Here is a 27,004-nt window from a genome sequence, read left to right as displayed (position 1 = left end):
CTGTCCACATCCGCGGTCAGAGGTGCAACAGGTTTCTGAGCGAGCCACTTCTCCAGCAACGCTTCGAGGCAGTGATGCAAAGCAGTTGCCCAGTGATCTTGTTAAGGGCACTATTACGACTAGGTATCAAAGACCGCGATTTTTGGTCGCGCAGGAGAATGCACGCCTACTTCCGGCCAGTGGAGCCGCGTGCAGCGGTTAAATAAACTCGTCACTGTGAAGAAACCAACAAACCAAACTCCACAACATTTTTTTGTGTTCTGTTCCTTGAAGTTCGAAGCCTTCAAAGGTTCATTTTTTAAAACTGGATTCAATATAATGCGGCAGCAAAAAAATAATATATCAGGAAGTGTTTTTGAGGTTTGTAACGGTTTTTATTAACCTTTCTTCATCGAATGATATTTGTTTGTCCAATAAATATAGGTAGGTAATGAAAGCGTCTGAAAACAGAATAAAGGTCAACTATTAAATCTAGGTATACTTAACATATATATAGCCGTTTCCTCACAATCGTCTTGTATGTTATGTTTTCGGGTTTCCCCGGGCTCCCGCACGATGGCACATGGCACGATGGCACATGGCAATATGGCAAGATAGCACGATGGCACGTTGGCATATGGCACGATGGCACATGACACGATGGCACATGGCAAGATGGCACGATGGCACATGGCACGATGGCACATGGCAAGATGGCACGATGGCACGATGGCACATGGCACGATGGCACATGGCACGATGGCACATGGTAAGATTGCACGATGGCACACGGCACGATGGCACATGGCACGATGGCACAATGGCAAGATAGCACGATGCTACGATGACACATGGCAGGATGGCACGATGGCACGACCGCACGATGGCACGACGGCACGATGGCACATGGCACGATGGCACATGGCAAGATGGCACATGGTAAGATGGCACGATGACACACGGCACGATGGCACATGGCACGATGGCACACGGCACGATGGCACGATGCTACGATGACACATGGCAAGATGGCACGATGGCACATGGTAAGATGGCACGACGGCACGACGGCACGATGGCATGCTGATCCCGGCCAGCGCAGCCGTACGCAACACTGTAATAAACTCACCACTGTGAAGAAACTAACAGACAGCATAGTGCCAAATGTTTATGATCTGTTTATCTAGGTAAATAGTTTGCAATGGCTAAATAATTATAATTTAGCTGTTATAATGTTTTAAAAAATAACACGGGAAGAACAAAGGTTTTTAGAGGTTTTCAGATGTTGCAGTCCATTTTTGGTCTCTACAGATTTGACTCCCTATTTTACCCTAGGTAAGTAATGTAAGCATATGAGATATACATAAAATATTTACTAATATTTAAAAGTCGTTAAGAAATGTATTCAGATTAACACATAATAGGTATTTACAGCATCAAAATGTCATAGAATACATGTAATTTTCACTTCATAAAAGAATAATTTAATATTTCGATCAGGAATTTGATATCTTAACACTGTTTCAATCAATAATACTAAATTAATCAGAGACGATAAATGTTATCAATTATTAAATTTATTCACGAATATCCTAAGTTATTTTAAGTACTCTTTTAAAACATTGCCAATTAATATTATATATTTTTCTAAACCTTTCTCGTTTTAACTTATTATTGATTAAATTATTTGAATTTATAGCGACCAGTTATAAATTATTAGTGATGTCGTTAATTTAATTACAGTAATTAAATGATATTCCAGGTATTCTGAACTTTAGATTCCATTAAGTTATTTTTCAAAATTCTTTTATTTACTGACGCCTTTCTAGTAAACGTAACAATAGTCATTATAGGAATGAAAGATCATTTTACCATAACTTTTTTTAAATTAAAGTCATTGGTTTTAAAATGCAGAACTCTCTTTTCAGGAGTTAGAAGAAACAAAATTTAACTATGATAGAAATCAATTTGCTTCGCTTAAAATAGGCTAATTAGTTATAACATTAACATCTCATTTTTTAACAGTGATATTATAAGAAAACCTTTAAGTGGTTTTATGATAATCTAAGCAAAATATAGTATTTATAAAATATAAAACACTTACGCTGCAGCAACGCATATTTATAAGTATTAGCATACGATTGTTAGCACTGTAACAAAAAATTCGTAAATTGCAGGAAACACTTTTAAGTTCTGTAAACTTGGTAATAATGAATACTTTATTATACGTCAGTAAAACTACAACTGCTAGTATTCGAACTTGCGGTATACCATTGTTGTATTCTAACATAAACCATTGAGCCAATAGTGCCTAAACCACGAAATTTAATTTTAATTGCCTATGCATTGTTTAACTCCATGTATAAACATAAAAATAAGCACAGCAACTCATATAAATGAACTAACATCTTTTGAATATTATTAATATTAAAACAGCGAAGAAATTTTTTACAAGAAGGCAGTCCTGAAAGCCAGTTCTATTATGCCATGTACGAGAGCACGCAAAAACCAGAATACCCAAAAACAAACAAGATTATTGTGAGGAAACGGATATATATATATATCCTTACTGCACATATCGTACGCTTACATTACCTACCTAAAGTAAAAAAAAGCCTTCAATTAAAAAAGTTGAAGAAATAACCTTACAAACCTCAAAACACTTTTGTGGTAATATATTATTTTATTACTACCGTATTATAGCGACTACAGTGTAAAAACCTAAAGCCATTAAAAATGTCATTCACCTAAACATAAACTTTAAAATTAATGCAGGTTGTTTGTTAGTATCTTCACAAAAACGAGATTATTTTACCGCTGCGTGCGGCTGTGCTGGCAGGGAGTGTGCGTCCGTTTTCGTGTGAGACCAAAAATGGCCACAAATACCTAATAGGCGGAGTCCCGCTGATCTTCGTGCATGCTTCATCAGTCCTCCAGCAGTGGCTCGAAGCAATGAACAAACGGCTGTCTGAAGTGATGCTACAGAGGCCCGGTGATCTTCGTGCATGCTTCATCAGTCCTCCATCAGTGGTTCGAAGCAATGAACAAACGGCTGTCTGAAGTGATGCTACAGAGGCCCGGTGATCTTCGTGCATGCTTCATCAGTCCTCCAGCAGTGGCTCGAGGCAGTGAGCAAGGCTTAGTCGGCAGTGATTGCAGACACGTTTGGTAATCTCGGTGTAGCCGTGGCCATTAGCTTTTATTTCAAATACAAACTGCTTTTCTCATTCAATAAAATGAAACTACAGAATGTGTCTTCCGAAAATGTCGGTAGTATTTTAATCAGAAGGTAGACTGCAAACATTTATTCAGTTGCATGGCGTTTAAGACTGGATTACTTTTTTTTGACACTACCCTTTACGACGATGCGGTTGTTAACCACTAGCTGGTCGTGGAGAGACCGAATCAAGACGAACCACATGAAAGGAGGAAGTTTGGCACCAATAAACAAACAATATTTAAGCAAATAAGTTCAGAGAAGCACATTTTAGTAAATTTTAGACTGATACAAAATGAATCCGCGAAATTTTTGGTTCTCTATTTGTGAATTCATGCCACCTAAATACGAGACATATTTAAGAAACTTAATGAACATGTTGACACAAAATTAATAGGCTGGCATTGTTTTTTTTATTTGACTGAATATTGAACTTTTTAATCTAAGCAAACACACAGAACTTGTATTATATAAAGCATTTTAACTATATATTACATCAATATTAAGAAGAAAATATTTAAATTATTTTATTAAATAAAATAATTATGCATCAGTAGCTATAGCAAAAAAAAAGTACTTTTGTTTGAGAAATAAATTAACATTTTAATACTATCACATTAAAAAAACTTTATATTTTTTAATTGAAAATATAAAATTTACATAATATTATTTCAGTATTATTTGTACCCATTTGAGAAAATATGATAAGTTAAATTGTGTTCTTTATTTCACCTGAAATTACTAACGACAACACGTTAATTAAATCGGGACAAAATTCATAATAAATTCACTACGTAAGTCATTTTTATGCTCCTTTACGTTAACAATACTAAAGTCAATTTAAGTTCTTTTTTTTTACTTTAAAACGAACCTTTTTTGATTATGTTTTCCAAAAATTTAATTGAGATGATGTATTTGTTAATTTAAGTAACTGAAATTTTATTTTTAACGAATTACGTTACAAATATATATTGAATGCTCGGACTCACACGCCATGTTAATTATTTCATCTTCTTCGTGATTTAATTTATTTAATGCTTATTTCTAAAATTTCAGCTTGATACCTCCCTTTCATTCGTTGTTCTGTCACAAATATCGCGTAAGTCTTTGTAATTTTCATCTCTTATTATCGTGTTGGATGTGAGAAATATGGTATTTTTGCTTGGCTGTACACGGCACGAGACCCTACAACCATAGCACGCGCACCAAGCAGTTGGCACGTCTGACGCTCTCGAATGGCACAACTGCCGCTCCGGCAGGGCGTGCGAGTGGTGGGCGGAGCGAACAGGAACCACGCCAATCAGGAAGGTTGTCTCATCGCCTGGCTTCCGGGAACCAGGTTCCTGCGCGTTGAACAATCCTCGAATTCCGCTGAGCACTCTCTCGGCGCGGAACATTCTGAAACCAGACCGCAGACTTTCGCGGCCAGAGTCGCCAACGACTTCTGTTCTTCTGGGCTGAAGCCACGTACGTGGAAACTATAGGGGCATGCATTTTTCACGAAATAATCGGATCGCTCACTAGACTGCAATAAGGTATGCCTGCGCTAGCGATTTTTCCATTGTAATTGGCGGCTGTCTGCAAGAGACGCCATTTCCCTGATTGGCCGGGCCATTCAGGACGCGTTTGCTACCGCACTGGATGCTGTGATTGGTGTGCTGACAGCAGACGTGTACCTAAAATAAACCCAGTCAACCACGAAATAAAGACAAAATTGCTACAAAGTTTTAACACACAGCTGGTCCGAAAAACCTTTCACGTAAAGTGCATGGTTCTATCCATACACAGTAAAAATATTTGTTTTTGGAACTGAAGTATTTTTGTAAAAGTATAAGTTTTTGTATGCCTACAAAAAAGTTTTTGTAAACCTTTGTTTTATGTACAGTTTCAAGAAAAGTAACAGTAGTGTAACAAAAACAATTTTGTGTATTCAAACGGAACTTCTGTAAGCGCTCATACCATGGTTACTGGACTCGGAAAGTGGTGATCACTGACGATACATGGCCCCTATCGTTAAATACTATTAATCTGAATGCTATGATTTCTGCTTGGCTGATACCCAGCATGATTAGGGGTATATTCTTGAACTTGAGACCACTTAGTATCTCCCCTAAACCATACAGCTCCCAAACAAACAAACTTTGTATTAGTTAAGCTAGAAAAAATATGTTTGGACAAAAGGGAGAGGTTGCATTCTCCCTCTGCTAGCGACCTTCTTATGACGCATGACCATTACAAAACATTGCCTGCAGATCTTACGTACTAGCGGTGGGCTAAACCATTATTTTCGAATAACATGTTCTACTGTTCTATTTACTGCGTGATAACAGGTTACTGAAACCATACAAACACCTTTGTAGAATTGCGCCACTGTCTTTGTATTTTGTTCATAAGTATGCTGTAGAACTTACAGAATTTTTGTTGTACTAGTACAAAAAATACCTGCAAAATGCTTCCCATACTCATCGTTACTGGCTAGACCCTCCTCGAATCGTGACTATTTACAGGGATCACTCACAGCTCTTCTTTGAATGGCCCTATACATAAACAATGTGCTAAAACACCAGGACTTCTGTTGCTGATTTTCCTTGAAGATAGCCACGATGAGGCATGCCAAAACTTGGGGCGCAATATTTTCATGGGTCTGGCCTCAATTCAGAAGCAACGAAAAAGTTATTTTGAAATTACTGAAAACTCCAAACTTGTTCCAAAAGGGACACTTTCTTTTAACCGTCTACCACTAAAATTCAATTAACTAATTGCAGTTTTTTTTCCCATAGTTTCTCATTAAAATCGTATTTATGCCTGAAAGACCCACCCCTCTGAAGACCCTATCCAGCGCGCAGCTAATACGATAGGCGGGCTAGGACACACGACTGTATGTCGTAGCAACACTAGACTACACATAACAAAAACATGTGCTCGCCTCAGGTAAGCGGTGTCATTAGAGTTCCAACTCATGCTATTGCCACATACTTGGCAGTAGTTCAGCGGTGGCGCGCTGACCTTGCCTCCTTATCCACGATGACTACAAACTAGGTCAAAATATTTATTATGGTTTTAGCCATGCATACGACCAAAGAAACAAAGAATTTTCTATCTTATTCTTCAGCTCCTTTGGCCCAAATAAATTTTAAAATCTAAGGCAGGTTGCTACCAACGTGCGTTGTTCAAATTACAATCTTATACAATACCACGTTCTTTGAATAATTCTTGCAACGGGGAAGATAGATTTTAAACATTATTTTGGACATACATCATTTTTATTTGCGGCAATGGATTTGTCTGTGCGTCACTGTATTATTGTTGTATTGTACATATTATCAGTTTGGTATCATCTTTTGGTTCCTCTTTTTGTTGCAGTTTGTCCCAAGTTGTTGTTGGTCTGTATTCACTGTCCTTGTTGCAACAATCTCGCCGTTGTCAGCTGCAGCCCACTGTGTTTGTCTGTGCTGTGAAATCGTTATCACTAATTCCGTCCACGGAATTCTCTGTACTGTCTATGCAGTTAATATTCTACATGGGCTTATTTGTCTGGTTTTCTGTGTGGCGTATGAAACCGAGCCTTTAGGCTTGACTTTGCTTACTATGCTCAGTTTAAATTTCATAACAGTTAAGTTTAATGCATTACCCATCTGTGTAAATATATAACATGATCTTCTACTGAATTAATTTAACAAACGTCGAGCAAACATGTTAATGTTGAACATGCGCCTGAATTTTTGAATAGCGGGTATATTTTGGAATATATCGGATACAAAAAATTAACGACCAGTGTTATGCGCTGCTCATGAAAGAAACATCTACAGCAATTGCAATAAAACCAAAATTATGACACGAAATTACAATAACCACTCTTGGTGGGAGAAGTTTTACTTTAAGGGAGATAAGTCCCCGGCATTATATATAATTTTTTCATTTATAGAGTTAGCTATGACATAAATTAGATTAATATCCACATTAAAGATTTTTAAATATAAGGTTTCTTAACAGACTCGAATCTATTATCGCAGTGACGACTACAACTATCATAATAATCACAATTGTGACTAAACATAGGTCATACGCCTGAAAGCCAGAAAAAAGCAATACACGTATGTAACCTGAATTAAAAGCTTGGGAAAATATTAACAATATCCATGGTTTCTGTTGTTTGACTCCCTTCAAGAAACTGAGGCTCAAAGCTATACACTCGTCTTTGCACAAAGCCTTCTGTCAGACGTCCTGCGAAGCTTAAATAAGCTTTTCTGGCAGGGAACCGATCCTTCGTCACTTTGGAATGTTTACGTTGGGTTGTCAGACCAACCACTGGGCCTGTCTCTTTGCCACGTGATCCAGAGACCTTCCTGTAGTACAGTTTAGTAGGTTCCAGAACACGATTCTGCAGGAGGTGCTTTCGACTTCGACTTCGGCAACATTCGGTCGTACTCGACCATATTCGTGAACTGAACAGGTTGACGTTAACCTTGACCTGCAGGGCAGCGTTCTTGACTGTTTCCCAACAGCGCAGTGCTAGTGCAGCCTACGCGTGACGCAACCAGTCCATGTAGCGACCCTGGGTCTTTCTGTCCTGATCTGGCCTCGCCCGCAGACCTGCAATAATGCATGGCCTAAATACTTAATTCAGCTGCGCGGTCGCTTTCAAGGCGAGTTTTCAACAAGTTCTGGCTGTTTTCTATTGAGAAATTCCATCCCATCCCCACTTTTATGAAATTTAAATATAAATGTACTTTTAACACTACTATACTGAGTAATATGTACACTTGAATTGTAACATTCTTTTAATTCATAGGTTACTATTGCTGACCGCTGAGTTACCATCATCCTTTGCACTTGCACTTCATATAAGATACATTATTCAGCTGCCAAATACACTATTTTGTTATGTTTTTGTGAAGTTTAAACAAAAATAAACACCAACAACTACTTGCAAATCTCAAATATGTTTGTTTAAAATGCAATTCTATTGGCTATGACAAGATAATTTTTTATTTCTATATGTAAAATAAATGATTTTTCATTGACTGCAAAACCTAAAATTCAGAAACAGCCAAATGCATTTTTTGTTTGGCGTAAACAGTATCACCTATAATGACTACGAATTGAACAGTGTTTGGCAGAAGTACCAAGCAACGAGCTGAAAGGTATCTTACCGGAAACTCAGACGCCAAGATATATTTTCGCAAGTGAACACTATTAGCCGTGACTAAAACATTTTTCACACTCTCTTTTTTTCAGAAAAAGTAGCAAAAAGAGAGAAACTGGGTTAATACTGCTGTATGAAAAAGCCTGTGATAAATTATTGCAGGATAATCATTCAAAACGTGAAACTGTATCCTAACGCAGGCCCTGAGAATGTGTAGTAATTGCGTTACGTAGACCCTTATTTTTGCTTTACCACTGTGACCAGCAGGATTTCATCTCAAGCCTAATGAATTTAATAAATGCTGTATAATTAAAACAATCACATTAAATAGCTGGTTGTTTTACAAAATATGACAAATACACAGAGAAAAATTTGTCAAAATAAATTAAAATGGAAGTCATGTTATGTTTTTAGAATAGTCAATAAACATTCGCCTTCTTTTCCTAGAGTAAAAATAATATTTTGATTGGTGCCAATTTTACGCTTTGATTTTGGTTTAAAGTCACTTTTACAATTCACACGCAATAAATTAATCACGCGAATTGGAAAGGGAATGAAACATATTTTGCAGGTAAGAAGTAACTGTTGCAAAATCCGGTCTTGTTAGCGAGCACGAAAGTGCAAGAAAAAACCTGATGCCGGTGACATTGCACAAAAAAAAAATCCTAATGCCTGCGGGTCAGGTGATGGAAATTACTTCCCGTGTGTCATTAAAATACATTAGAATGTAGTTAACGATTACAAACCACAATTTCCATTGTTAAAAGAAAAAAATGTAACCAGTGTAGATTAAAATAATTGAAGGTTGATCTGAATATTATCTCTTAACTGCTCTGTCATTGAACAAATTATCATGGTTTTGAATTCTATTTGTGAGTGATAATTACATACTACATTCTTCATATAGTTCCTTCAGTGGAGCAGCTAGATTTAAATAATTATTTTTAACATACACCATTGCTAGATTAAACTATATGTCATAGACACAACCCAAAGAAGGGACACAAAAAGCTCAATACACAAACACACGGAATACAATCCAAAATAAGCTCATGTCAAATGTTGAACGCATAGACCACACAGATAATTCAGTGGAAGGAATTATTCAGAAAAAAGTCACAGCACAGAGGAACACAGTGGACTGACAATGACAAGACAGTTGAAGAAAATGTTACGAGGCTACTAGAGGCGAGGCAACGAGGCAGGCCAGCTGGCCCAGCGCGCCAGCGCAGCGGGGATCCAGATAATCTGGACAAACCACACCGACAAAACAGCGACGCACATGCAAAGCAAACCCAGCGACGAAAGTGAACAGGTATTCTAACGACTCAACGACGAGCACAGTAGGCTTTCCAAGACAAAACAGTTTCGACGTTTCGGGAACTGCGACCTATTCCCTGCATCAGGACAAACAAATAAAGTCTCGCAAGTAATGAAAATTACGAAGACCTCCAAGTTTTTTACACCCATGATATTTCTCTAAGCGAATATCTGTTGAAAATATGTGTGGCGGAACAACAAATGTAAGGGAGGTATCAAGTTAAAATTTTATAAATAGCCCTTAAATAAAAGTAATGACAAAAAATAAAAAATCAACATGGCGTGTGAGTCCGCGCCATAAGGCCTTTACACAAGTAAGAACTCATAAGACGTGTCACTTAACGGTTTAGCTTTACGAAGTTTACCGTCATGTGAACTCTCAGGAGCGATACAAAATTGACCTCGTAAACATAGTTAAAAACACTGACCAAAAAATACAAAAAATAACTAACGCGACATTAAAATCAAATGCCAAATTTTTCGAGTACCAATCAGAATCTAGTAAATTATGTTATGTGGATTTGGTTGGAATATATTATGTGATTGAAATTCGAAATGTATTATAAATATAATCGACCGGGATTTGATAATAACACAGATATATTTCAACACCGAAGGTAAAAACAAACTTTACGTTGATAAGGTTAGATGAGTGATGGGCAACTCCAGTGTCGGATACACGGTGGCTCTAGTTGCGAGGTGTTTGGGTTTGAGTCCCGGGTTAGGCATGGGTGGACATTTGTAAGTGTCAAAATTACTCACAACACTTTTCACCCGTTAGTCATAACGAATAACCAACAGGCTAATCCAATACCAAAGTTCTAGTCTTCTCTAAGAAAAAAAATCCAGGTGAACCTAGGTCTCACCTGTCGGTAGCCAATGAGCAGGTGACATTTCCCGAGCAGACAGAGGAATGTGGACTCTATCAAATCAGTCACTGAGAACACGAAAATTCCCGGGCCCTCGGTATCGGTATAAACTTACACGAATATCAACTGCGTTTGTATGTGTTGCATTTCGTTGTATTTGATATTTTGTCACGTTTATTAATGGTTTCTTACTGACTAAGTTGTGAATTCTCAGTTTTGGTGTGGTTTGCAAGTGTTTTTCACATCAGCTAATTTTTGTGTGTTTTTTTGTAGGCGTGCATATTTCTGTCGAAACCAATGGCTTTATGCGACACAAGACAACGTTATACAATGTTTTTTTTTTCTTTTTCAAAAAAATTGTTTATTCTCTTGTTTCGGACAGAAGAAAAAAGAAATCGGACTTATACATGTGATTCAAATGATAAAAATCAACGCTGATTAAAGCCGTGAGTGGCTAATTGTGGCCGTTTATTGGCTGTCACAAGGCAGTTTTCGTCACAGTTTAACCTCACGTCGAAGGTCGAGACGGCTGAGAGGATACCATGCCAGCCTTCCATTTCGGTGATGCGGGTTCTAGCCAGCCAATCCCAGGTGAGGTGGCGTAGGAAACGTTGCGGACACTGCTGATGCCTAAAGTTACGGGCTATTCAAAGAACAATTTATCTAAAATAAAGGGCTCTTCATAGTTCCAAATAAATGAATATTCGTAGAAACTTCGCAGTAATTCGTCTTCTAAGTTGTATATTTCGTTCTAAACAAAAATAAACTCACGCGTGGATAAAAAAAAGTATTATTGCTAGAAACCGGAAAAATTTGCATTATTTTCTCGTACAAGGTTAGAATCCACACATCTGTAAGTAACAAACTCGATGTCCTCTGTTAATTGGCTGCTGATCTTTTTGCCATCTCTGTGGGGCGCACATGTTTCGAGCGCAAGTATTCCTAGGTGCTTGTCGTTGGTTTCTACTCCTCCAGGTATGCTGCGCTAGCGATTTTTTCCTTGCAATTGACGGCCGTCTGCAAGAGAAGCCATTGGCCTATTTGGCCGGGCCATTCAGGACACATTTGCTGCCGCAATGGATGTATATGATTGGTGTGCTGACAGTAGACATGTACCTGAAATAAACCCATCTAACCATGAAACACAGACAATGCTACAAAGTTTTAACACACAGCTAGTCTGGAAATCTTTTCGTAAAAACTGCATGGTCATTCAAATAATACGTTGTCCAGTTGCAAGGAACGTTCAGTTGTACGGAACATTTGCAATCTAGGTTGTCTCTAAAAGAAATACGGCAAGTTTCATAGTCATCCGTACATGTTGCAGTCTCGCGTGTGTTGAGGACTGGTAACTTCCCGTAGTGTGCTCGGCCGACGGCCACAAGACTTCCTAGAGAAACCCCGGCGCGCACCGCGTGGAAAGTTCCGTCAGTCCGACGCCGGGGAGAGGGATGGTTCAATCGGCGGTGCCTAACGACTTCCTGCACCTGCGAGTCGCTCGCCTTCTGTCTGCAAACCGACACACTGGACGAATACATGCTGTGAGCTCTGCGGCGCTAGAGCTGGTGGGGTATACGGGCCGTCCTCTGTGTCCTGGACTGATGCTGGAACTCCCCGCTGAGTTTTTCTCTTTCGGCCCATGTCGCGTGGCGAGTACTCGCACTGACAGTTGGTAGCTCTGATCGCTCAGAGCACGTTCTGAGGAGTCCCTTGACGACGGAGGTACTAGCCTGGACAGCTAGTAGAAGTGGGATGTACCTCGGTCAGACCACAGGCTCTCTGGTTTATCTGAAGGTCCACGGAGATATGACAGAACTGGTTAAGCGCCGTGTCACAATATTAAGATGGGGATTCCTTTGAGCCAACCACATTTTAGCCGAAATGGGTTAAGGGGAATCGGTGGCAATGATGCTGGAATGGGTTGTCTCAGCTTAACTTTGTAGCTCCTCCCTAAACACCTCCAGGTCGCGATGGAATGGCGTATCTATTTGCGTGTAGCTTTGTTAGCTTTTGTTGGTGGTGTTCCAGCCCGAAAAGGAGTAAATGCTATCAACCCAGGCACGTTAAACACATATGTGGTTTCTATGCCTATTGACTGATTGTCGCATGCAGACGAGAAAAATTAATAAATATGCTTAAAGACATCTCGTTAAAACCCACGAGGAATACTATTTCCAGAAAACCTTAAGCTCAGATTTTCAGCAACAATAATCAATCAAACATATATATAATAATAATAAATTTTATACTTGCTAAAATATTCTAAAGTTATAAAAGGAGAAAAGTTGTTTTCCTCAAAACATTATTGAAAAATTCAAACGTAACATGCGACTTGAGGTATACCCATAGAAAATAATCACACATGGACAAGTCAGGAGACCTAGGAGGCCATAAAACGTCACCAAATCTCAAAATGATACAGTTAGGAAACAGGGAAACAGGCTATGAAGAACAGCCATAGATGCTTTGGTGGTGTGTGCTGTGGCCCCATCTTGATGAAACCCATAATCTTGAAGATCCAAGCATCTTCTTTGTAAATAAGGTATGAAAAAGATGTTAAAAATATTAATGAAACGCTCAGATGTAACAGTAACAGTAACCTCATTTTCTTAAAAAAAAAAAAAAAAAAAAAGGGACTATGATGCCAAATTTTCTCAACGCGCACAAAACTGTTACCTAATAGGCTTCTTTACCTATTTATATTTTTTTCATTCTGCTCATTAGGTTCAAGCGTTTTCTATGCAAAATTCCAGGTTCGGGGATTATCTCTCACATTGTATAATGCACAATCGCTATTTTATATGGGTAAAAATGTAAATTGCAATGTGAAATTCGTCTTACAGTACGATTGCTGATTTAAAGTGCAGCTGAATAACGACGATCAGAGCGGCGTGGGCTTCACAGTATCTCTTCTCTGACCTTTTCAACATTCTCTGGAGTACACACATTATTGAGCCTTCTGTGTCTCAGGCGGGAATAGCGTCATTGCGATTGATATTGAATCTCCGGCGAAATTCACTCTGTACCGCAATCACTGACTCGCCACTCATAACAAAACTATCATACGCGGATATGCGTTGCTTTAACGTCCACGGCTCCATGATGTCAAATGAAAAAAGAAATGCTTTGAGTCAAGAAATGGATGGTGGCATGCCACTCGCTTCTAATCGCCGAGTATTATCCAATCAAAAAAAACACTTGGTTCATATACCCCACCCTATATATGTGTTCTAACAGGAAATAAATTCCCTCAAACGATGTTTTATATTTTGAGCAACAGAGTCGAGTATATTTTTGGTGAGGTATTGTTCTTAGTGAGTTCTCTACCTGCGTCATCATGCCAAGATCTCACATCCACTGGCGATCTACCCTAGCAACACTAGCTACAAGCTATCTAGGGATCTTCGTAAATTTATATACATTATTGAATACATTTGAGTTTACTGGCTTTTAACGAAAACAAACAAAAATAATCTTTTAGTATTAACAAAAACTTGAAAAATATTGGGTCTACAACAAAAACACTCTTCATCCTTCCAGTATCATGTTTACGTAGTTTACAAAGAAATAAAAAAACTAGTATGTCAAAATTTAACGTATTTTCTATGACAAACCAGTTGTCTCGAATTACTAAGACCGCTTCGTTTGTTAAGGTGAAACTTTGCTGAAACTTCCATGGATTTACTGTTATTTAAAAAAGTTTACAGAGGCATAAGACTATGAGCTTGATTTTATTTATGTTTTACGAAGTTTAGGTCTTGTAGTAAGGTCAATAGACAACTAGACAGACCAGAGATATTGTGGAAGGAATATATCATGGCATCTTGCAAGTAACCATCCCAACACACGTCTCCGGAGTGATTGTAGGAAAACTACGGAACACCGGAATTTAAAATGGATCGTCGGGTTTCAAACTTGTCTGCACTCAAATGCGAGTGCATACACAACACACACAGGCGCGCGCGCGATCGCTGTTTTGACGCGAATTTAAAAAAAAAAAACACAAACTAAACATATGTTGTGGGAAACATTTTCTTCTTCTGTTAGCGAAAACACATTGCCGATTTAGTTTACATCGCACTATCCGACGTTTTAAAAAAAAATTATTTATGAATCAAGTGGTGTGAAACGCTTGATGCAGGCGATATGGGCCCGGATTGTTGGCGAAAACATAGAGCGCGGAGACGGGTTCGTAGGCGTGATAACACGTGTCGACGGACGTGCGAAGTTGCGCAAACAGAAAACCTCCCCAGCCCCCTCCAATCCAAATTCGTCAGATAAGCGATGCAGGAAGTGTTGCAGCGGCACAGACGTCCCGAGACTCCGTTTCCTGGACGGGGTTCGCACCGAGCAGCGGCTAGTGTCGGGTTTCGCCAACTCGCAGAATCCGTGCGGGCTCTAGAGTCGGCGGGTTAGGCAGTTGTGCCTCCAGCATCTGTGGTACCGGGTGTCGTGTCTCCAGTATCGGTGGGATCGGGAGTCTTGCATGTCGAATCGGTGGTATCGGTAGTCGCAACTGCAGTATCGTTGGTCTTGGTAGTCGCGCTGCCAGTATCGGTGGTACCGGGAGTCGCGCCTGCAGTATCGTTGGTCTCGGTAGTCGCGCTGCCAGTATCGGTGGTATCGGTAGTCGCAACTTCAGTATCGTTGGTCTCGGTAGTCGCAACTTCAGTATCGGTGGTACCGGGAGTCGAGCCTGCAGTATCGGTGGTATCAGGAGTCGCGCCTGCAGTATCGGTGGTACCGGTAGTCGCAACTTCAGTATCGGTGGTACCGGGAGTCGCAACTGCAGTATCGTTGGTCTCAGTAGTCGCAACTGCAGTATCGGTGGTACCGGGAGTCGCGCCTGCAGTATCGGTGGTATCAGGAGTCGCGCCTGCAGTATCGGTGGTATCAGGAGTCGCGCCTGCAGTATCGGTGGTACCAGGAGTCGCGCCTGCAGTATCGGCGATGGTAGTCCTCCGCACAGACGTGGTGGCGGCCGTGGCTAGCGCGTGGCTGCGCGGGTGGCAGCTGCCCGGCGCGTGGTTGGTTGCGTCTCTTCGGCCGCAGCCTGCGGGCGCTGCCAGGACTGTCGTCCGCCGCGTCATCCAGCCAGGTACCAGTGCCATGTTGCATTTTTAAAGTTATACTTCTTTAGGCGCGGTTGGAAATATGACGAGAGCGCATTTTTACGATGCGCGCGCACCATTCAACGACATTTTCACAGGAAGATTGTGTACCCACGTGAATGAACATTAACCCATCATAAGACATAGGGGACATACCAATCGTATCGCTGTGCCAAATGAAACTTTATAATAGTGAAACTACCATAGTAAAGGGTATTTTAACTTTCAAAAATCTAAGGATACTGGTTTTACAACAAGTATAAAAAATATTCTCCGTAACATTCTTTAACCAGACTTCGTAGCCCAGTGGTTATAGTGCGCGGTAAATATCTAAAAACAAACGTGGTTAAAAACTCGGCAGTGGAAAATATTCCGTTTTTAAGATTACAGATTATATTGTTATACCAACTGTACTGTAAGCAAATATATACGATTAGATGTCATTTGTTTATCGTACTTCTATAACATTATTAAATAAATAGCTCAATCCTATATCCTCTATTTTCACTTAAAATAATATTTAATTAATTAATTTTGTTATGAAATGAATTTCCATAAATTCCCATAGTTAATAAAAACTAAAACGTCATAACTGTTCAACTATTATTTAATATTTATTTATATTTATCTATCGTGTGCGTAAACTAAAAAGTATTATGACGAATTCATCAAGGTGGGCAGTATTTTAATATAATTCATTGTCAAAAATGAGGTCCAAACCGTGGTTTAGTATTTTTTTCAATTCTTTTTCGTGTTTATAGAAGAAGTTTCATAAGATAGTTTAATTTTTCGCTCCGCAAATCGAAAGATACGATAGTCGACGTAGTTGCTCCGGTAGCGAATTCTAGCGGCGGGTGTGGAATTACGTCTGAGTTGCCTTTAGAAATTTAGTGATTAATATTAAATACTGATCCACATAATTAAAAAAAAATTATTTACTGTTAATATTTGTGATAGAATAGTGTTTCTGTATAACCTTTTTCAAATGTATTTTCAGTGTATTTATGTAGTAAAGTTATGTTACCGTATATCTAATATATTTTCATTATAAATCATCACATTAATTACTATTTAAGTAAAATTAATAAATAAGATAAAACATTCAACTTATTAATTGATTTTCATTATAAATTAAAATTTATCTTGATTATCACATGTTTATATTAATATTGAGTACTAAGTATTTATTTAATTAATTTTTGTTAAAATAAATTTCAAAATAGTTGTGTCTTAAATCAAAAAGATGTATAACTTCTAATGCGCGTACATAAGTACACACAACTATTTGAAATGCATATATATATATATTATATATTTTAACGTGCACTACATAACTTTGTATAAACATAAAATTTACATCCTGCTAGTGACCAAGATTAGAGACCTAAAAATTCTGTTTTTTTTTTTTGGTAACTATGATCAACTTTACACACTTTTAAAAAGTAAGTAGAAACCGTGCTAGGGACTATGGCTGCTGGTGTTCATATGTAATAATGGTTAGAATGATGAATGAATAATGCAGTCCTCCTAACTTTTCAACTGCCTTCCTTACAACGTAGGGATTATAAGAAATGACAGTACATGCAAGAGTTGAAGTAAGCACAATAATTTATTACATATTACCGTACCCCCGAATAGGGTTACAATTGAAAACAAAACAAATTATTTCTCTAGTATGTTTCATAAACCAATGCGCAGTGCTGTACTTCACAGCCAGAGTATTGCGCCTACTTCACATGAGGCACTTAAATGGAAAGGAGGAATGATAACACATTAGTAAGAAATGTGAAACACAGAAAATATTAATTACGCTGGCTCTTTCTTAACTCAGGAGACATTGACACTGCGTCAATTAGCATTTTAACTTTCTTACTTTTAGCCTTACATTTGGCAATAACACTGTGGAGTTATGCTGAAAACTTCAAATTCGCAGTTCTTACAGCAATAAAGAGACCAGCTACATATATAAAAATTACTGCTCTAATATACATTAAAGTTACGTCAAGCTCTGATATACTAATTTACCCATGAATAGAATTTAAATTATTATATGTATAAAATGGCGCTTAAGACATATAGTCGGTCTTTCAAGTTCGGTTCACAATGGCGCCTTAAATTAAGAGTTCTGAAACAGTCAAGTACTTTGAATAAACAATATTGCTTTCTAAGTTTTAATTAGAAAATATTCATATCATAATAATGAAAGTTGCTTTAAGGTCAAGCTTTCTCAACAGAAGATGTCGCCAATGTTTGCGGTAATAGCTTATTCGCAACTTGCCTTAGTTTTCGCTTTTGTCCAGCAACTGTCCCGTGGCGGTGGTGCCACGGGTTGCCCACGACTCGTTCCGCTTGTTCTCCCGGTCCGGGTGCTGTCGCTGAAGACAGTTGTGGAGCCACAGTTGAAACTGCTGTACACTCGTCCTCCCAATGTCCTTCTCCGGGACGAGCTGGTACTCCTGGGATGGCTGTCCCAGACACCTTGGAGAACTTCCTCTGGAAAACGCACGATTGTGAACTCGTGCTGCAACTGGTTTGGCTGGGAAAGAGTGGAAGTATACGAAATTTTGCTGCGTGGTTATGTTCTGCGTAGGTGCCTCGTCAAGTCCGTGTATGTCACCGCCGATGATTGCCCCGCCTGTTGCAAAGCCGCGCCTTTTGTAGTGATTTTTTTGACGTGCAGATATCGCTTGCAGCCTACGAACGAGTCTACGACAAAGTGCTTGTCTATTCCCGTCGTACATGCTTTACGTACATACTCTTACGTCAGTCATGTCCCAGACTTCTGTAGGCCTGGTCCGTACCTTAGAGTGGACGGGTGACGTTTCGGCGATCAGCTGGCTGGCGGCAGCGTGGAGGCGTCTAGCGCACCCTCGTGAAACTCTCTTCTCCGGTGGTGCAGCGTCACTGTAGTTGATTCCGGCGGGAGTTGACCTGACCCTGCGGGGAAGGTGATTGTCGTTTGAGGTGTTGGAGATGTTGCCGGCTCTAGATATCTGAGACATGATCCAACAGGTTCACGGAATGGGTGTAAAGATGCGAATACATAGCCTCTCCACACCTATGGCAATCCTCTACCTCCTCGTGGCTGTTCAGGGGCGTAGTGTTGGCTATGCTGGGATGGGTACCCTCAGAATCTGGTCATAGCCGCGTCTCTAACTAAAGAAAACTCTGCTGGGCGTAACCCCGTCTCACTGCATCCTCAATTGTCTGGTTGGGACCAGAAATGCAGAATGAGCTGAATCTGCGGGTAACAGCAAATGCGATTGGAACTGTTCTGGGGGGTTCGACTGCCGAGCCCTGGTGTCTGGGTCCCAAATGCTTCATATAGTGAATAAGGAACTGCCCATGGTAATGGTAAGGACTGAGAACGCCGCTGGCGTGATTGGGGGTACCCAGGCCTAAAGGGCTGTAAACTTTCTGAGCTCTGCCCAGCGGTCGGGGCAGGTACCGAGGCAACTCCGAGTCCCTCCTGCTCCTTTACACAGCCTAGGCGGTTAGTTATAGCCACGGCTTTCGTGGTCGCCGTCGGAGGAGTCCGGGCACGTCCGGGGGCCTTAATCGGACGTAAGCCCGCCGGGCCGAGGTACGGTGGGTCGGAGGATCACCCGAGTAGACGAGGTCGATCCAGTGGAGTTGCTCAGATACACGGCTGGTTGGTTAGCTGTTGGCGAACAGTCTATGCTCATAGACGACACCGAAGTTGGTAGTAGTACGGGAAGTATCCTTGAAAGAGAAAGGTCCCCCGTTGAGGTTTCCCTTTAGGCCCCAAATCAGATTGGGTAGGCCTCGCACTTGCTGGTGGTGCTCCAATCGCTTGGAGCAGACTCTAGGCGATCTCTAGCCCTCTGATGATTCGATGCAGTGAGTGGTGATTAAATTCCGGTTACTAGCCTGGGCAGATAGGAGAGGTTGGATAGGCCTCCACAGCACCTCGGTTTCACTGGGTGATTGAGGGGTCCCAGAGTAATGTGTTAGATTGGGTTAGGCGCCAGCAGTGCTGATAAAGTCTAAGGGCTAAAAACACAGCCAACTGTCTGGATATCTGAGTGAGGCAGGGGACCGAGGTGGTGACCAAGCTGGAATGGGTAGCTTCAGTCTCTAGTCATAGCCGGAGCTCTAACACCTCTCCCGATTCGCGTACACGGCGTATCCGTATCCACGCCCATGGGGGTCCCGGGGTAGAAGGGCCTTATGGCTAGGAGCACCGGGTTAACAAATAAAATGGGGAGCATTCCCTTAGACAGTCTATGTCCATGTCTCTTTGTTTTCGGCCCTTGAGCCGGATATTTATACTGCTTGGCTCCGACGGTTACGCCGGTGGGCCAATCTGCACGCTGGATTCGAAATTTTCCGCAATGCGGACATTTTTCGGTGGGTTGCGGGCACATCAGGCATTCTCGCTGGCTGCCTACCGCTTAGGTCTGCAGCGATAAGCGCTCGTAAGTGCCCGCCTTATAGGAGCTGCGATGTCACTCATGTCACTGTGATAGTGCGCTTAAGTCAGGGAACCGTTCTCACCATAACATTCGGAAGGATTCGCGTTCTCAATAACCTGTATGATAGACTCCACAGTCCTCTGTATATTCGGGAAAATGTCACCTTCCCGTTGGCTGCCTACTGGTGGGGCATCTCAACTCAATAGACTGTGATTCGATAATTCTTGGGTTGTGGGAATTCTCATTGAACAAAATTATTCCTATTAAACTATGAGCTAATAGCGGAAGCAGCTCAGTGATCTTTTTATCCTATCAAGGAATTAATACGCTTATTTTTTCCCGTCCCTAAAATTAAGTTCGTGTTTATTGTCTCTTAGCTGCTTGTCACCTTCTAGCAGAATTGCATGTGATTGGGTGGTTTGAATGTTGAAATATTGTAATTGGTTTCTTGTCCTTCAGGGTGTCAAAATTACATATGGTCGAAAAAAAACGCCGTTCAATTGTATAATGGAATGCAATCCAGCTGATGGCTTGACGACAGTGCTCTTGACACGCTTTGACGACCCTGAGCCAGTGATAATCAAGGAGAAGAAGTAGTTACCCAATAATGTGCAACTTATCAAAGGATGGTTTCTCTGCATCGACCAATCAACTTTCTAAAAGACATGTCTACCTATATATAGGTAAGTTGATTCTAGCCTGAAGTATAATGAATCCATGTTATAATTAAGGCTTTGGCAATGCTTGTGTAGTGAAACACTTAATTACTTCTTACTGCTGTTATATATTCTTTGGTAAATACCTGTTAAGAGGAATTGATATAGATAGATAAGTCTATGTAAGGAAAATTGTACTCTTTTCACTATATAAGCATTTTCTAGAGACACTATTATTTCGTGGATTCGTTTAACCCCAAGCTAGAATTAACCTGCTTATATAAAGGTAATAAATGAAGTCTTTTAAGAATGCTGTTTGGTCGATACCAAAAAATTTGTGTGTGTATATATATGTAATAATTGTAATTACAAATCGTAGAAGAAAGAAAATAAAGGGAGTTGATACCAAACAACCTTAGTCTAAACAGTGTTGAGAGGGATCACAACGAGATCCTCAGTTGCGTCAGGTTCATGTGGCAAGGGTCGTGGGTTCGGTACGAATATCCTGGGAATGACTCATAATTCATGAGCACCATTGCCTTAAGTCTCGGTACGCAACCGCGCGGATTTTATTCTTACAAAATAAGCGATTAAATATCCCACAGTCCTGGATTTGGCCATTTCTTTCAATATCAACCTTATTTTGGAAGGCAAAATGTTTTACTTTCCAAGATTTTCCCACTGTGTTATCATGTGATGTTGATGCAGACATGTAGCCAGTGGGAAGAAATAATGCTACGGCGATCCCTGCTCATTGTTCGGTTGGGTCTAACCATGCTTATTCGCACTTGCAGTAAGCCTCTCAATTTTTCGAATCTTAAACGAAGTTTTCCGAGTTATCCTGTTTCTGTTTGCAAGAAATCGAATGGTTTTTTTATATCTTAAAAATTTCATTCGGGAAAAGTGAATAAGCGTTGATAATGAAATGTTATTCGACGCAATCGTTCTGTGCCCCTTTGCAATGACAATGTGCTGTCAGTGGTTAATTTGGGTTATTTTTTTGAGGACGGACTATAGCTTGCTTTGCATTTTCTGTTGTTAATAAGAAGTTTGCGACGCTCCAAAGGACAATGAACCCACAAGAAAAAGCCTTAATTAATTTTATCCAACATTATGGAATCCGGACACTAGAACCAATGTAGCTGCAATAAATAAATAAATATATTATCTAGTTTGTATCAAATTACCTGCGGTCCAGCCTGGTACCTGAAAATAACCACCAATTTTTCTATGGATTAAGGCTTGATTCCACATGCCAAGGTGGTTGTTTCATTTAATTGTTAACTAAGGGATTTTCATGTAACTCTAAAACAATAGCTCTTTACATTTTTGGTTTGTTCACACATATTCTCACCAGATATTATTTAAAGTTATATTCAAGCTGTGAGGGGACACGCATGTGACCGTAATTATAAACACTCTCGTGAATTTTAATACCGCTATTAGATATCATTTATTAAATATCTGTTGAGAAGTTTTGAGACGATATCGTAAAATTCAAGACAGCTGTTGGGATAAATTTCCAGGGAAAGCCCTAAAGTATTAGTACCAACAAGAAAATGACGCGTGAGACCGAGACTTAGCCTATTTTCACGTGCGGCCAATCATGTGGACGTCCAGATAGTCTGCTGAAAGGGAGGGGGCAAGATCCCTAAGGCACTGGTAGTTGCGTTCCGGTTTTCCCCAAGAAAAGATGTGTTTAAACTCGCGGATGAAGAAAAAAATATTTGACGCCAATAACCGGTAGATAATCATCGCAAAATTTTGCAATTACCTGTTTGGTCGAGTGGAACGATCAATTTCCGCCCACAAATGATACCCGGGTTCGATTACCGGTGAGGTCAAATTAGGGCTTATGCAAGCGCTAAAATGTGGCGAAATGTTTCCTCCTTAAACCGGTTGGTTTTCTCTGGGTAATCCCGTTTCCTCGCCTCATCCCCTCATCCGTCAGACGACCTTAATGTCAAAACGACGTTTAGCGCTATTTCATTCATTGGTAAATGAGATTCCACCTTCTCTGGGGCAGGCATTGTTCCAGTTACACTTGCTTTGTTGTTAAAAAGTTAATGTCAAAGATATTGCACTTTGGCGAAAACTGCTCAAATAAATGTAACTTTAAGATAGTATTGGTACAGTGTCAATGTAGTTCAAGAGTAAATTGGGGGGAAAAAAATCAGATTTATTCCAAACAAAATGTGAAATTCTCTGGGTTATAAAAAATTAAGGATTTTTATGAGGGTTTTATGTACTTTAACTTAGCGTAACATTTTGTGTGAGTCTTTCTACTTGCTGTAACATAATATGTTGAGGTAAAAAAGGTTCTAAGCGTCTAAACTTCCCCGAAGACTATCTCCCAAATGTTGATATCTCTTCCCGTCCCACGAAAGTTATTTAGTTGCGGAATGTAATCTCCTCCGGTCACGGAAAAGTCACGAGCGACACTAACGGTGTCGAGATGGGACGGACGAGCGAGCGGTCAAAGGCTTCGCGCCACTGCGCTGGGCTCGAGGCTCGGCGTTCCGTTACCGCATTGGTGCGCGCGGTGCGCACAGGCTGCGCATCGCGCCACTCTCGGCTCGCCTCGTGGCTTCGAGCGCAAGCCACTCTCGCTCTAGCGACAAAAGTCAGCGACTAGCGGGCACACACACAATGTGCAGAACTTCAGAAACAACAACAACTGCTGAAGATATCTGTGTGGTGACCGTTTAAGAAAGGAATTTGAAAATACACTAATGGCGGAAGAGTAGTTCTCTTTCAGGATCATGTTTTTAAACTGTATTTTTAGAAGAGTGAAGATGACTGAAACGCTCGTCTCCAGAATAATATTTAGGCATGAAACTCCCGGTAAAGATTTTTGAAAGCACTCAAGGGACTTGCATTTCACCTTAATATTCAGTTATCCGCCATATAATGTTGCGGTTTATGCTCAACTCTCGTAATTGCCGTATGCACGCCACGTATGAGTGCCAGTACACAATCTTGCGCTTAGAGGCGATACCGCGCCAGAAGCATCAGTGAGCGTCGCACTAATTACCCGCTTTACTAGCACCAATTACCCTTGACTAGGTGCCATGTTAATACCAATCTTCGTGAATGAACGAACTGAGACCTTGCGTCTAGTCGACTTCGAGACACGATATGGGTTGAAGTGTGGATTTAGCAGTGACGGAATATTTTGGTGGGGGAAACTGCGAAATCTACCGCGTTTCACTCACTTGAGAAAAATCCAAGAATCGAACCCTTGGTGAGGCATGAGGGATCTGATCACTTATATTGTAATGTACACGGTTTTGGCAAAATATTCAAAAAGTGTGTTTTTCAGGAAAATCCTTTTTTTATAATTTTTAGCATTACAAAGTTAACTGTTGGGTATATATTGTTTACAGTGTATCTTGTAACTACATTTCTAGATATATGCGACATCTTAAATTTTAATATATATATATAAATATAAATTCTATGACTTTTTTGGTTTATTTTAAACTTAAACCTTTTTGCTTATTCAGTCTGGGATAGTTATTGGCTCGAGCAAACCACCATAATGACTGTTAGTGTTACAAGCTGAGTTTCATTTGTGACAACTCCACTGACGGCGACCAGAGTTGGGAATTGTTTATACAGTTGAGACTCGAACCCGGAAAGCCGGCGTGCAGCCGACTCCGCCACCGCCGCGCGGGTAACGGAACGCGGCCGGTCGCGCGGGCTGTCTTGTCGACTGCAGCGCCGCCTGGCCGCGCGATGCGTAATTACGGTCCCGCGCGCCGCCGCGGGCTGTGCAGCTTTCACGCGTGACAGCGCAACACTCGCGTGGTGGTAGCTGGGTGTCTCGGGGACCACGCAGACAACCTGCGTCTTTCTGTCGCGGTCTGCCACGCCCGCGCTGGCGGCCGGACGTACGCCGTGTCCACAGACATGTGGCGCGGTTCGCTTGGCCAATCAGTATCACGGACTTGCGGCGAAATATAAAACGGTGGGAAGCAAACATTATATTTTTTGTGTGAACGTAAGCATGGAAAAACACATTTTAATCTGTTCAGTTAAACCTGTTTATAACGCATTATTTCATCCTATTTTTACTTTTTTAACCATTTGGAGCTTCATTGTCCAATCTGCCAGAGACCACTTCACAAAACGTCCTCCAGCTCAAGGGAGCGTTCAAGTATTACGTAACGAATTTGGGGGGAGGAGGGGTGTTGTAAAACGTTACGATGCGTTACTGGGTGGTAGGGGGGGGGGGGGGGGTTTGACCTACGCGTTACGTCACATTGTTTTTTTTAACCCTTCAGAACGGTCGCGTAGAGACAGATTCTTCACGCATTTTTTAAAAATTTCTTTCTTCTCAAAATTTCAAATGGCATGATAACTTAATTTTTTTTTTACCTTCACAAAATTGCTTCTGCTTGCTTTACAGTATTAGTGAATAATGTTTTTTTAACTCCAAACGTAAAGCAAGAAATATATATTTATCAACAGCTGTGATAGTTTTTCTCGTAACTGCAGTAAAGTAGTTAAAACAAAAAATACCGCTATTCGGATGGCTTCGTTATACTTCGGTTGTCAACGTAGACTCCAATCGCCATATTAGAAATTATATAGGTATTGATATTCAAAATACACTGTTTTCTATGTGTGAGTTTTTCTCTCATCACAACAGTAATGTTGTGGTACAAAAGACGATTGGTCTGAAAGGTTAATAAAAAAAAATATTGAATTAAAATCTCCCAAGTTGGCAACCCTTTTCGTTTATTTTTTACGGGGGATTCCCGATTGGATTATTCGTATTTTGTTCTCCCAAGATGAAACCCTTTTCGTTTATGTGCTCCAAGCACTCGACCGACTGTATGAAAATTGACAACTACGATGTTTCGGCGGAATATAGAAACCCTGAAGATAGCTTGCAGGATCCAGCAGAACCTAATATGGCGTGGTATAGCGCTCACGTCCGTGAATCGCAATATTTCTTGCAAGTTATTAAATGCACGGATGAATCCTGCTGTTCCCACTTGAGGAGTGCATTAAAATCTGTCTTTCCAGAAACTTTCCTGCCGCCACCCTGCCCAATCCTTCAAACTGCAAACAAGCTCGTGGTACCTAGTCAGATAGACAAAGGATCATGCAAGTTTTCGCCTCTTCTTGTGAGGTTGTCTGTTGATCTGTCGCATCCTCTAAAAGGGTTTAAGCAGATGCCTTACGATTTATTTTGCCCATCAGTACAATCCGACCTAAAGAACCGAGTATGTTCAACCTGTGGGATTTATTTTACATCCCACAAGAGTGTGCAAATGCACAATCGTTACATGCATGGCAAGACTGCCCAAGACCTTCGTGAAAGTCGAGTACGGCCACAGCGACTTGCTGCAAGAAGGGCAAATGAGCTTCTCTGCATTGTGCGTCGCTGTGAAACATCGTCTGAGGATGCCGATTGGCTCGACGAAGACGAAGTTGATGCAAGCGGGTTAACAATTCCGGAACCCTCTTCGTCTGCTCTCCGGATGCCAGTAATGAAAGAATCTGAGTGGCTGGCAAACCCAGAGGAGCAGTAAAACTCCAATTGAATTGTTCTTTTACAATCTACTTATTTTAATTATGGCTAATTTTATTTTAAATGTTTTTCGTTTTCGTTCGATCGTATTCTTAAATACGATTATATTTTGACAAATATATTTTATTTCAGTTAGTTTTATGTTTGTAATTGCATTGCCAAAGGTAAAAATAATTATTAGAAATAAAATTTGTTATTTAATTTTAAAGCTTTATTAGTAAAACGCTAAAATAGGAGAATGCATGAGAAGAACAATGGCGGATAAAGCAAAAAGTGTGTAAGGACAGAGCCAAGTCAGGAAAACGACGTAATTAAATGTATGATTGCTAAATGTATGATTGAGTAGTAAACATTTATTAGGACAAAAAACAATTAGAAAGCTCTTTCTTTTAAAAACAAGACATTTCAAATGTTAATAAATAACATTAACGCGATTAAAACAATAACAAAGGTATTTTAGTGACTTATTCCGGTACGTTACGCCACATAATTGTGACTTTTAGGTAAAAACGGTCACTGGGGTTACGTACCGTTTTATAAGGGGGGAGGGGGGGTACAGAAAAACGTTACGGCGCGTTACATGGGGGGGGAGGGGGGGTCAAAAATATCAAATAATTGCGTTACGTAATACTTGAACGCTCCCCAAGCCGCTTCATGACTTTCCTCGCGAACTCTCGAAAGAGAACCAAACTATGTCGCTGAGCCACCATGTCCGCCAGGTTAAAGAC

At 40.4% G+C, this 27,004-nt stretch overlaps 1 protein-coding gene across 3 annotated transcripts in view; it reads left to right on the top strand.

The window, feature by feature from the left end:
• LOC134529415 (scavenger receptor class B member 1) overlaps positions 1-27,004 on the top strand; it is a 247,511-nt gene that overhangs the window by 109,747 nt on the left and 110,760 nt on the right. The window contains exon 1 of one of the 3 annotated variants that reach the window (XM_063363466.1): positions 14,868-15,629. The exons of the other annotated variants lie outside the window; for them this stretch is intronic. Coding sequence (XP_063219536.1) covers positions 15,482-15,629 — 148 coding nt within the window. The 5' untranslated portion in view covers positions 14,868-15,481. Of the gene's footprint in view, positions 1-14,867; positions 15,630-27,004 lie in introns of those variants that run through there. 3 annotated transcript variants of the gene reach the window in all.

The sequence above is a fragment of the Bacillus rossius genome, chromosome 2, assembly GCF_032445375.1.
Source record: "Bacillus rossius redtenbacheri isolate Brsri chromosome 2, Brsri_v3, whole genome shotgun sequence".
Taxonomy (NCBI): domain Eukaryota; kingdom Metazoa; phylum Arthropoda; class Insecta; order Phasmatodea; family Bacillidae; genus Bacillus; species Bacillus rossius.
This window is presented reverse-complemented; position numbering and strand designations above follow the sequence as displayed.